The following is a 13,791-nucleotide window of genomic DNA, read 5'->3' on the forward strand; positions in this document are numbered from 1 at the left end:
AAACACTGTTTAATTGTACATATTTTTGATCAACGATTAAACAAGTTAGAAGTGTACTTTTTTTAGAAGAGGAGGTACGTTGACAAAAAAGTGGTTAATAAGACCAATCGACAGTTTTAATAAGGTTTCTATAAACAAACATCTCCCAATATCTTCATTTTTTTAGAATGTTCAACGCCAATTACATCCATCGGTAAATGTCTTAACTTCAATATGAGTTACGTAATCATGACGTTTAACATGAATATGTTTAAATTGCTAGACACTTTCTATTTTTAAACTATAATATATTTTACTAACGCTGACATTGAGCCTGTCCAAAATTTAGGGATGTGTTTTTTCTAGTAAATCCATCCATACACGAACACTGAGACACAAGTCCATTGCTGCAAATCCCCGGCCAACACCAATTCTCTTTATGGGAACACATCTCTTTTAAACAAAAAACAAATATTTTTTTACAATCATGATTTCTATCATAGACTTGCTTAAGGAAGGTAAAATATGCATTTACATATGGTTAATTGTATAGCATTTTTGTCCGAGAACTCAGTATGAGATATGTTATAATATGTGAATTCCCTATCTCCGTTAATGACACAAATGTACGACAAAGTTGAAGAACGTGGGTTTAGAAAACCCAATGCATACCCAATCCCGCTAATCAATTTAGTTTTATTCTAAGGTAAACTTCTCGATATCTCCTAATTACTAATGCATCGTCTGTAGTTGACCCCAGTTGAACTTGTTCGAGCCTTTTCCCAATACCTTGAGCTTCTAATTCCTTTTATCGTTAAACCCCAACAAACAAACAAACAAACAAAATTCCTTTTATAATTAATTGTTTGAATTGATATTAAAAAAGTTTATCCGTAGCAGCTCTTTTATCTAAACAATTTGTCTTGCTTTTTTTTTCTCCTTTTCACATTTTCTTCGTGTGTGGGGGTATGTGAAAAAGTTATTTATTTTTTTTTCATTACATATTTGTTGAAATTTTGTCATTGGAAAGATCTTGTACAAAAAATTATTATCAAGAAAATGATGTGAAATTTAGATACAAACTGTAGTTATTAATTATGTACACTTAAGAACAAATGGGAGGTACTTTCATCCGACAATGATTTTAAGGAGGTAGACCTAGGGTAAGGGACATAACTCTTAAAAATCATTGGAACTTTTGTATTCAGCATTTTTCATCAGTCTTATGTAAGCATCTTATTAACCTGGATTCATTTTATTCTTCTTCAAATGAAAGCTTGAAAGGCTTTGGTGAAATTGAATATAATACAAACATATCACTGATTTCATGAGTTATGTCCTTATCCTAAGTCTACCTCCTTGAAGCGATGATATCAAGAATACCAAACTTCACAGGCTCCATCCACCAACTTGTAATAAACTGTCCCATTTCACTTGGTACAGTGATCTTTCTTGTTGAGTGTGCATTTCATCTCAAGACAATTGCGTGACTTTGGACAATCTAAAACTTTTATGTATGGCCAATGATAAATCAATGAAACAAACTGGTAAATAAAAGACTCCATGAAACCTAAATTGCAAATCTTGAAATCCAATGGACTCATATTTGAACATTTAAGACAACATTCATACAAATTATTAACGAACTTTCGTCAAGCAAAAGTAGAAACCGCAAAATATTTTAAGTAAAAAATCAGAACCGTAGGTAACAATGTATTTCTCTATTGTTCTGTTTTGGTTTTTTTCAAGTTTAAGAAAGAGATCACATTTAGTATCTTAGATATGCTGTGGTGGTGCTAGATCATCTCTCTCTCTCTCTCTCTCTCTCTCTCTCTCTCTCTCTCTCTCCATATATATTACCTGTTTCATGGAGATGATGATCATCACCGTTGCTGTTGTACGTACCCCAATGGAAACACCCCCCCTTTGTAATGTCCACTAATACACCTATGATAGAAAGTACAGGAATATAGGTTTTTGTGGTAGCAATGTTTGTTATGAACGCAAATGTTAAAATATCATTTTCATATTCTGATTTTGTTAATAGAGAGAACTATTATCATTCCGGATACCTCAAGAAAAGATTTGGGATAAATTTGAAAACAATTATGTATGGTTGTTAAAGGAAATTAAGGCTTTTGGTTACTTATATTTAAACAAATTACCTTCTGATATGTCCGACATGTGTGCATTCATAGTAACTTACAAAATTGTTCTTATTTATATTGTTTAACATTGTATTTTAACAGCAGTGAAATTAATTCTTTTCCTTTCTTTATGAGTGTCATATCATTTAAACGCGATAAAAGACCCAGATTCAACAACAAACAATCGGCTTAACATCTGACAAAACAAGTCTAACAAGTCATACGCTACAAATGTTATGACGACCGAAAGTGCACTTTAAGAAATCTTTTTATGCTCGTGAGTGTACTCTATGTGGACCTACTTATAATGGTAAAACAAAGGATTGGTCAAACAAAAGAATGAGCGGTCATCGATTTGACATCAATTACAACAATTTACAATTATAAAGAGTCATCATATTTATGTACACATTAATGAAGCTGACATTGATAGTTGGGATTCTTAAACAAAATATATCACCACATGAACAGGCCATTTCATTTACAGAGAGAAGAAATCTGGCTTTGAGAGCTTGAGACCGGCTCCAACGAGAACATCTAAACTGTAGACAATCTATCTAATCCCTGCTGTAGTTGTGTAAATGTGATGAATATTTTCAATAAAAGTCAACGTCGCAAAATAGTTATAGATATAGATCTTATAATACTCCATCCTTACGACACAATCGCTTATTCAAGGAAATGGGTTATTTATCAATTTGTTCCTACAGGGGCTACTACAGGCTATCCCAGTCTTTCAATTTCAGTTTCTGTCTTTTGAAGATGCATTATCTCTTAAAAATCCTTGTTTTAATAATTACGTACATCTAGGTAATCGAACGTTTACAAAAATCGTGAAGATTTCGACTTTCCAATAGTAAACATTTTTGTCGAGCCTGTGATATGTATACGGTCGTTGACTGTAGAGCACGGATATTGTTAAATAAGCTTCTTAGTTAGAAATATGTTTAACCTTATTGGAGATCATTACAACAGAAGTTTAACGGTCGACATTTTACTGATGAGACAATATGTCTTCAATGGGTTTTTTCTGCCTTACCAAATTGAATACCTACCGAATTTGACCCGTACTCAAATAACTCCTTGGCATAGCTGTCAAAAGACCTAAGTCATATATTTCACTACATTAGTCTGTCAATTGCAATTGTAAATCAGACTACTATCGTGTGAGGGCATTACCATTATACAAAGACACATTTCAGTTCATTTTTGGAACGATAATGTTTGGTCAGTTCGTTGTATAAAATTCACGATTAATTACGGACGTTTTCAAATATATAGTTAATGCCATAATTTATGCTTTATATTGTATAATATTTATATAGTTTGTCTATTTCGGATAGCTCCTACTATTTTCACATTATTAATTAAATATTGATATTTTATTTTTAATGTGAAAGAATTGACTTTGCATTTGACGGTATCCATGAATCGAGTCGGGTAGCTGCATCACTGACGAATTCACAAAAAGTCGTAAGTGTGAAATTGATCGTAAATTATGACATCGCAACGCTATTTTCGGTTATGACATCATTACTTAAGATCAGCTTTACTCTTATGACCTTTTTAGAATTCGACACCTGAATCGCTGCCTTGTCTTTATTAGTCACATTCCATGTTTTGGGTAAGTGGCCATAGTTTTTCTTGGATGAAAATTCAAAAAGGAAGAAATACGCATATCAACTACCATTAAATTCTATCCAGTAGTAACATAAAAAAGCAAAAAACTCCAACAAAAGGCTTATCAACAGTAATTTGTGCAGAATACTTTAAGGAACAATTATACCAACTTTAATTGAATTAGTTTGTCTCGTAATTACTGAGAAGAAGATTTTTCAAGGTGATTTGATAAAATAAACAACAAATAAGTCCATAAAGGGCAATAACTCCAACGTGGGTCATAAGTTTTTCACCAAAATTTGGCTAAAAATAGATCTCATTATGTTGAACACTTTTGTTACAATCAGAATTTGGTTTAATCTAATGGTTTTAAGATATATGCGAAAACCTATATCTTTCCCCATTTATTCTTTATTAGTAATGGTTGCCATGTTTTAATGGGTAAAACATCGAAGCATATACTTTGTACAGGATTCCGTATCGTCGAATCACGTCGAAGTTTACTAAATTCTGTCCAGTGGTTCCATATGAGATGTTCGAAGTAAAGGTAACGACGGCAAGTGATGGCAATTGCTCACCTGACATATGTCTATGTGAGCAAAGAAAGGTTTTAGACTTGCAATTTGTAGTTCTTTTAAAACAGGATATCTATATCTTCAATAACTTAGCTTAATACTCTGTTGCCCAACAACGCCCCCCCCCCAAAAAAAAAATAAAAATGTGAAATTTCGATACCTGGAATGGCATTTTTTCTATGTTTAGTTGAAAAAACACAATTTTGTTACAATCTATTACAAAAGTAAAATGCATCGTCTAAAAGCAATTATTTGAAGTTGCATGTCGAAATTCACAAAATACGAAAGGAAACTGAGATGTAGAATTTGTTTATTTTTCACAATTTTTGCAATAATATATTGTTTGTATATTGTAAGGTCATACTTTTATATTCACATTTATCTTGTTTTGAAAAAATAAAAATAATTCCAAAATTCACCGCGTAGTATACTTTGAATATTTTTTGATACCTTGCAATAATTACCATTTGAAAAAAAACAGATAACTTCTCATTCTATAGATAATAATCAAGTTTAAAGATGTAGTCTCGAAAATGCCGCCGGTGATAGGAACTGGGGAGTATCTGGCTCATTGACTATTTAGAAATAAAGACAGAGCTACATCAAAACAACTATATCGGAGTGTCTAATCGGTGTCTTACTTATATCATTTTGTAATAAGGTTTGGACCTAATCGATGACTTACTGATATCGTTTTTTAATAAGGTTTGGACCTAATCGATGACTTACTGATATAATTTTTTAATAACATTGTCATAATTGGACATGGTTTGTTGAGAAGTCAGTCATAATGACAACAATTTTGTTCCGAAGAACCCTCATTGGCCTCCGTAAAATTTCTAGCGCCAGAAAGTGTCAAAAAGTGATATTTTTGCGCTACTAAGCCAAAACTTTAAAACATTTGATGAGTATACTACCCTCTCAACGATTTGAATTGTAAGTCATTTTCCTTCAATAGACATAATTTCAATTACTTTTTGTTAAATGCAATCTACAGCATTACCTAGAATGATGGTTCCAATAATGAAATCACACCTTTTTCCGGGTAAAATCATTTTATGAAGCAACTGAAAATACAAGATGATTTATTACCAAACGTTATCTTTTCTTTTTTTTTTTTTTTTTGGTAAACAGTTTTTTTTTTTTTTTTTTTTTCAATACAATTGTATAGTGGTTACAAATTCACCAAATCATACTTTTATGTGATCATTCCTGTCAAAGTAAAAACTAAAGATATATAGAAACTGTGATATATGAGGTATAGTGTAATAAAATAAATGAAATGACAATACAATGTCTTGAAAAATCTAGAAAACATATTTACTCTTTCTATTAATATTCTTTAACTGTAACGTATTAATAGTTTTAAAGGTCCACTGTTAAAACTAAACTGAAAAGATATACCTGACTGTCTTTAATACGACAGATTAAAGAAGCACCATTCCTCAAATAGTTTGATTTCTATCAAACTGATATCGATTGTTCGAACTTTGAAGAGTTTCTTTAATGGTTTACCAATGGAAACTCTTCTGATCTTGTATTTACATTTTCCGAGTTAAAACTATTGATTTAACTGTCAATAGTGTAGACAAATGACCTGTTACATAATTCAAACGAGCATAAAACAGCTAAACGGAAACTTTGTGTCTTTAACTTTCTGCTTACGCTTTCTGCTTCCTTTTAATAAAATTATGAAACAACACTTACTAATATTTAGTCTTCTGGCCATGGAACCTACAGTAATTTCTTGTACAAAGTATTAATCGTTCATGACTTCAAAAGATGGCACCTAAGCCTGAATTATGTTCCGGTTCAATCAAAGCTGGTAACAACATTTATAATGTAAACTAAGACAAAAACAAAACAAACAATGCAGTATACAGAATGCTTATCATGAGAAATTGAGCTAACACATTTAAAACAAAAATCTGAAGAGGTTGCCATAGTAGAGTCAGAACTCTCTCTGGTTCTTGAAATATGACCGAGTCTGGTAAAATTAAAGGACAGAATCGGCTGAGAAGATTGACAAACGATACCGTCATTAATTGCATGGTATTGACCCGAGTATCTATGATACTCACTATCTGTTCTTTTTCCTTATCGTGATCAAGATACTATTTTCAATTTGGTGTATGTGTCTGTTTTTCCTCTCTAGTCTTTGTCCTAACGTTTTCTCTCGAATTTTGGTTTCCTTGATTACTTTTCAAATACCGACAATATAATTAGCATTCATATTAAAATCAAAATAAACTAAATTCATATTCACATTTTTAAAGGAAATGCATTTATGATCTGTTATTGGAATAGAAACGATTGCGAGCACTTGAAGTTCACCATACTCTGACTTTTGTTTTACCCTTACGAGCAACAGCATCCATTTTTAGTTCTAGCGGTTGTAAATCATAACTTAATCATAACCATAATTAATAGGTCCAAATGTATTGCAGGAATATTTTACATTTAAACACATAAGCTAAGACGTTAACGAATATAATCGCAACAGACAACATCAATTCTAAAAAGATAATGACAGCCTTTTGCTTACTATCTTTGAAAGGTTATGCTTCGATTTGGATAAATCAATTGGAAATAGCAGGTAGAACAGCGGAGAAAGATACCAACGAACATATATACATACTACTTTTCCCTACCTTTATTCATTTCGTTCTTTGTTAAGAAAGAAAAGTTTTAATACCATAGTCTTTTACTTTACATATTTGCACGTTTGGTTAAAGAAAATATTTTTTTTTCCGTAACATTACTTCTTTCGTTTTATATATTAGTGAAAATTAAGGAAGACACATATAATTATCACATAGCACACACCGGTACGCGGTGCTAGATAAATACATGCAAAATATTGTAGAAAAAATCTTTCCACTTTCCTTAAGTACTCATTTAGCCATTAAAACGTATGGGTTAAGATTAATTCTAAGATGAAGTTGGAGGATGTAAATTTCCAGTTGATACCAAACTTACCTGTTTTGCTTTGCTTCTGAAATGTAAATAGAAACCAAATGTTGTTAAGGCCTATCTTATCGCCGAACGAAACTTAATATTCAATAAATAAATAAACGATTAATATTCTTCTTGCGTCTTTTTTTTTTGTGTGTGTGTTACCATGAAATCTGCTTTGATCTAGTCATTGTGTGTCTTTCCAGTATGGATTATTTATTGGCTGACATCCAAAAACTGTTGAGTGCGTGACAATAAAGTTGATTTATCATGGCATGTGTATTAGCCTCGGTTTCTGCAAACTTCCGATAGGTATACATTTTTAGTATATAGGCGTACTTGTTTTACATTGAAATCAGATGTACGCTTTATCCGGACATTAATTTCCCATTACAAACCAAATGACACTCGATATCACTACCATCACAGGTTTCTGCATAATATAGACTTTTCTGATGTTGAAAGGGGACAAAAGCTTAATACAACACACAATCTAACAATTGACCGTAAAAGTTGTCTTATCAATATCATGTCTATTTTGAATTAGATATGAGATGGTATGTCCGCCATTACAATAGGCAAAATTGACAATGAAACTATATACAGTACATAGTTATTTCTCATGAAAAGTACAAAATACGTCATAGAACCAATGTTTAATCGGTATTAAATGTCAAATGTATATGTTCTTTCTACAAACATATTAGTCAGATTTTTTTGTCATTGGCCTTACATGCAACTATTTGGGAAAAAACGTGGACCTGTGACGAAATTTTCAATTCGGTAAAAAAAAACAAATTTTATTCGTAAGAAAATATTAAAGAGGGACAAAGTAAAACAAATATAACTTTGTTATTGTAATTTGTGATGTATTTAAGTTTATAACAACACAACTTGTTGGTTACATGGTTTATAAAAAACTAAAGTCTAATCAGTACATTTGCCGACTATAGCAAAACAGACAAGAAAGAATCTAACCCTTACTTTGATCGGCATGTCTTCTCCAAATTGCACCGTCAGAAGTTTTAACATCGTACATTAACGGACCCGATCTATTAACAATTTCTGCCGTTTTCCATTTCTCTTCTCCTCTGTAATTTCTTATGTTTACTTTTTCACCACCGTCAAAGTTTCTCAGTTTCCTTTTCCTGCAAACGATTTCTTAAATTGATTATCATCTACATAACCTTTAATGTCAGGTTTAAGCAAATCCAAGCGGGTACGGATGTTGCGTCCCAAATACAATTTTGCGGGAGTTTCATTTGTTTTGCTGTGTGGCGTGTTTCGGTAAGTTATCAGAAAGTTAGCCAGTTTTACATTTAGTGAAATTGATTGAGACGACATGGCACCCAAACTTTGTTTCATAGTTTGAATGAACCTTTCAGCCAATCCGTTGGTAGCGGGGTGATACGGTGCGGAGCGATAGTGTTTGATACCATTTGATAGAACAAATTTTCGAAATTCATCTGACACAAATTGTGGAACATTATCGCTGACAATTTGCTTTGGAATTCCGTTTCTGGAAAATACTTCTCTTAAGATTTCAATTGTTTGTTTCGACGAAGTCGATTTCATTATAAAAACCTTAACCCACTTAGAATGTGCATCGACTATTACTAGAAACATAGTGTTCATAAAAGGTCCTGCAAAGTCAATGTGTATTCTTTCATACGGTGAGGTAGGCCATTCCCACGGGTGCAATGGCGCAGCTTGTGGATTCTTCGCGAACATCTGGCATCCTTTACATTGTTTAGCTAAATGTTCAATATCGGCCACCACACATAGCTTCTTGCAATAGCTTTCATTTGTACAACACCAGGGTGTCCTGAATGTAGCATTTCCAACACTTCATTTCTAACTTTAACCGGAATAACGACATGTATTCCCCATTGTATACATCCTTGGTACACAGTAAGCTCATCACGACGTGTATATTATGCTTGAAAAAATTTCGTCTGGTTTTGTCCATCCTGTCATAATGAACTCGGTATCTTTAGTGTCCTCTGAATTTTCATACGGCAGTCGCAACAACCCATCAGCATTCTGGTGAAGTTCAGTGTTTTTGTATTCAATATCATAATCATAGCCAGTAAGAAATATTGCAAAACGCTGAAGTCGGGCAGCTGTAGCTGACGAAATGCCCTTTTTAGGGTTGAAAATGGACACAAGAGGCATATGATCAGTTATCAATGTAAAATGTCTACCAAATACGTATGTGTGGAATTTCTTGACTCCACAAATGATTGCAGTCGCTTCTTTGTCGATTTGAGAACGGTTTTGCTCAGATCATGTCAGTGTATGAGATACAAATGCTAACGGACGCTCAGTTCCATCTTCCATGATATGTGAAATGACGGCTCCAACACAGAATGGCGAAGCATCGCAAGCAAGACGGATCGGTTTCTTTGGATCATGATGACAAAGTACTAAGTCAAATGTCACTAGTTTTTTCGCTTCGAGAAATGCAGACTCGCATTGCTTATCCCAGCTCCATTTTCTATCTTTTTCAAGCAGTCGAGTTAACGGTTTAACCACTGTTGAAATGTTAGGTAAGAATCGGTGATAATAATTTATCAATCCAAGGAAAGCTCTAAGCTTAGTAGTATTCTCAGGTGTTGGAGTGTTTAGCACTGATTCAACTTTATCTGACATTTCATGTAATCCCCTTGAATCTATAACGTGGCCACAATATTCCATACTCTCTTTGAAAAAATGACACTTATCAAGATTGGCTCTTAGATTATATTCACTTAATCGTTTCAACATATTCTCAAGGTTAGCAAGATGTTCCTCCTCGGTTTCACCTGTGACTATCATGTCATCAAGGACGCATTGAACACCACTTAATCCACATAGAATTTGATCAATTGTGCGCTGCCAAATTGCGGGTGCAGACGCTACACAAAAACACATGCGTGTATAGCGGAATATTCCCAAGCTTGTGCATATTGTGAGATATTTCTGATGATCTTCATCGACCTCCAACTGTAGGTATGCATTTCGTAAATCGATTTTAGAAAACCTCGTCCCCCTGCTAATGATGCAAAGATATCTTCAATTTTAGGTAACGGATATTGATCCACTGCAAGTTGGGGGTTCACTGTGACCTTAAAGTCACCACAAATACGAACATTTTTTCCATCTTCCTTCATTACCGGGACAATCGGTGTTGCCCACTCACTATTTTTCACTGATTTGATTATTCTTTTTTCTTCGAGATTTCGTAATTCCTGTTCAATTTTCGGTTTCAAGGCGTAAGGAACTGGTCGGGCCTTACAGAATTTTGGACAACTGTCTGGTTTGAAATTAAACTTAGCTGTCATACCTTTCACTTTACTTAGTCCTTCATCAAATACGGTCAGATATGCTTTCAGCATTTGTTCCAACGACCTTGGCGGTGTCAAATCGACGATGTTATTCAACGATTTAAGCGATTTCCAGTCTAGTTGAATCGATTGGAGCCATTCACGACCAAATAGCGGGTGACAACCAGCTTTCACAAAAGTCACGCTCAGTTATTACTGATAGTGCGGAACCGGTGTCTAGTTCCATCTTAATTGATTTTTCACCGACAATAGGTTCAATCCAGATAGGGTTTACACTTTTATTTCTAACTGTGTTGATGTCGAGATTGTCAAGTTCATGAGTTAAGTCATCTTCGCCTATCGCATGAACTGGTATCCGTCGTGGTTGAAAAGACCTCTGTCTCTCGGTGGACTTGCAAGCCTTCTGGATATGACTCTTCTTTTTATACTTGAAGCAAGTTGCATCTATGAATCTGCACTCATTTTGCACGATGATTAAATCCATTACATCTATAGCACTTGGACCCTGTTTGTTTTTGAGAACTTTGTTTGAATGACTGATTGCGTTCAGTTTATTTAGTCCAACTGTTTCTCGTGTTCGGAGTTGGTCAGCATCTTTTGCGGCTGTTTCCATTGCCAATGCAATTTCCATTGCTTTCTGAAGAGTCAATCCTGCTTCAGACAACAGTCTCTTTTTGGTGGTTCTTTAATCCACACACTAACTGGTCTCTCAAAGTATTGTTTAAATCTTGAAATCCACAATGTTTAGTTAACTTCCGTAGTGCGGCCATGTAGGCATTTACATTTTCGCCTTCTTGTTGGGTACGCTGTCGAAATCGATGTCTCTGCAATTTGAAGAGGCTCTGGAGGCAAATGATCTTTCAGAATCTTAACAATGTCTTTGTATGTTTTTTCCGCGGGTTTCTATGGGCTAGTCAGGTTTCTCATTAAGGTATAAGTTTTACCTCCGATAAGAATAAGTAATGCAGCTACTTTCACGTCATTTTCTATTTTGTTCACTTTAAAGTACTGTTCAACTCTTTCCACATACGATTCCCATGATTCAATACTCTCTTCAAAAGCTTCAATCTTTCCAATGTAACCAGCCATTATACTTTTATTCAATCGAACCACAAACGTCTCGCAGAAATTATTCGGAGAAGTTTGCTGAATTCGTGAACATTTCACTTAAAATCCTCGTCGCCAGAAATTGTGATGTATTTAAGTTTATAACAACACAACTTGTTGGTTACATGATTTATAAAAAACTAAAGTCTAATCTGTACATTTTCAGACTATAGCAAAACAGACAAGAAAGAATCTAACCCTAACTTAACCCTTAGCATAATTCATTGATAAGTAACTGAGACACATTATTGAAACTGTCATTATAATTTGAAAGTGTTAAATGATAAGGATGCTGTGGTTTATAATACGATAACAAACTGGTTAATGTTTTCTAAAGTACTTAACATAAATAACTAATAGCACCACACAAAATATATGTAGTCCAGTAAAGTTCAGAGTGCCAATTAATTCATTGATCCAACTTTTTGTATGCTGGTCCACACCTTTGTATGGCAATGTATATTAATAAATTCAAATCATACAAAAAACTAAGAATTAATTACCATAAAACAGAATATTTTTCGAAGTGATAACTGTGAATCGCATGGGGTTAGTGGGCACCCAGTAATGCGACACATATTTTTTGCAAATTGCTTATTGACCTTTATTGTAATTCCGAAGATATTGGTTGTAAAACGGAAGAAATAAGCTCTTTCACTCGTCATCTATTACTGATCTGGGATTTCTTCCACTTGCATGAGGAATTCTTCGTCTTTTCACTCGTTCCGCTACGCTCCACTTGTCAAAAGACGGATATTGCTGACACTCGTGCAAGAAATCTCAGATCTGCAATAGAGACTCGTGTTAGAACCTACTATTCTGCAAGCGAACAGCAAGGTAACAGTTGAATGTTTTAATTTTATATTGACCGAAACGTACTCGATGATGTTTGTTGTGGTGGTTTGGGGTTGTGTGCTTTTGTTTTGTTTTGTTTTCGGTCTTTCTTAACTTCTTAAAAGTCAATTGTCTAAACAATTATATGTTTAAATTAGGAATCTCTCTGATATAACTATGCCAAAATAAGAACAGAACTGACAAGTTTGTGAATGAAAGCTTCAAGAGGCTGCCCATGTGAAAATCAGGCAGATCCTTTGGTATGGTTAGCACATGATTAATTTTACCCTAACCAAAGTTGGTTTTAATGTGGATACAATCGACTTCGACAAATCATATTTATTTGACAATCCACATAATTTATTTCACTTAATATCAAATGCTTTATCAAGTACGAAACTATGAGGCAGACAATTCATATATGGCGTGAATCAATTTTCTACATACTGAACTGATAAAATAGCAAAACAGGAAAATGTGCCAAAATAAGGTTTTAATTCCTGATAACGTCATTGTTGTATTTACATTGAAAATAACCTCAAAACAGTGGACTTGTTATGACACATATTGGGTTTGTCATTACATTGGCATGTTCGAGATTTAAAGATCTTTCTTTTTTACATGCAAGTATTCAGACTATGATTTGCCAAATCTTATGATGAAAGTGATGTAGATCGCCGATGATCCCGTTCTGGTCCATTTAGAAAACGTGCATGTATTAAGTTTGAAAATTTAGTTACAGTTATTTAACATAACTTTGTTATTACTGATAATGTTGTTAATATATACTTGACAGTGGTTATTTTTGAAACAATTGCACTATTATTGTGTTCCCTTTTTCGTTATATTTATATGCGCACAAACTGTTTTTGTTATTGTATAATTATCTATATCATTTTGAGTACAACCCTTGAACGTGGCTTTGATGAACAGAGAAATGCTCTTGATTAAGAGAGAAATATGGTTACTGTTACATATACATGTGAAAATTGTTTCAAATATGTTAACGTGACATCTGTAGATAATAAGACTAAATATTCTTAAAGATTCCTACAACTAGGAAGTGTTGCTAATGAAAAAATCAGTTATCTATCTGTCCCGCAAACCTATCAGTCAATATTCTGTCAAGAAATAGCTTTTATCCAATAATATAAATATTATCAAAATTTGGAAATATTCAGGTGATAAAAGTTAATGTTTTTTATCCAATTAACATATCACATTTATGGACCCGATTTACAAAAGGAG

General features: G+C 33.6%; 1 protein-coding gene across 1 annotated transcript in view; it reads right to left on the reverse strand.

The window, feature by feature from the left end:
* LOC148607212 (uncharacterized) overlaps positions 1–10,808 on the reverse strand; it is a 30,542-nt gene extending 19,734 nt beyond the window's left edge. The window contains 6 exon segments of the mRNA XM_088543507.1: positions 301–432; positions 1,363–1,486; positions 1,840–1,926; positions 5,325–5,388; positions 7,301–7,316; positions 8,261–10,808. Of these exon segments, the coding sequence (XP_088399633.1) occupies positions 301–432; positions 1,363–1,408 (178 nt within the window). The 5' untranslated portion in view covers positions 1,409–1,486; positions 1,840–1,926; positions 5,325–5,388; positions 7,301–7,316; positions 8,261–10,808.
* Between the last annotated feature and the right edge of the window lie 2,983 nt (positions 10,809–13,791).

The sequence above is a fragment of the Perna viridis genome, chromosome 9 (genome assembly GCF_037379345.1).
Source record: "Perna viridis isolate PV_CMFRI_1.1 ecotype Kerala chromosome 9, ASM3737934v1, whole genome shotgun sequence".
Classification (NCBI taxonomy): domain Eukaryota; kingdom Metazoa; phylum Mollusca; class Bivalvia; order Mytilida; family Mytilidae; genus Perna; species Perna viridis.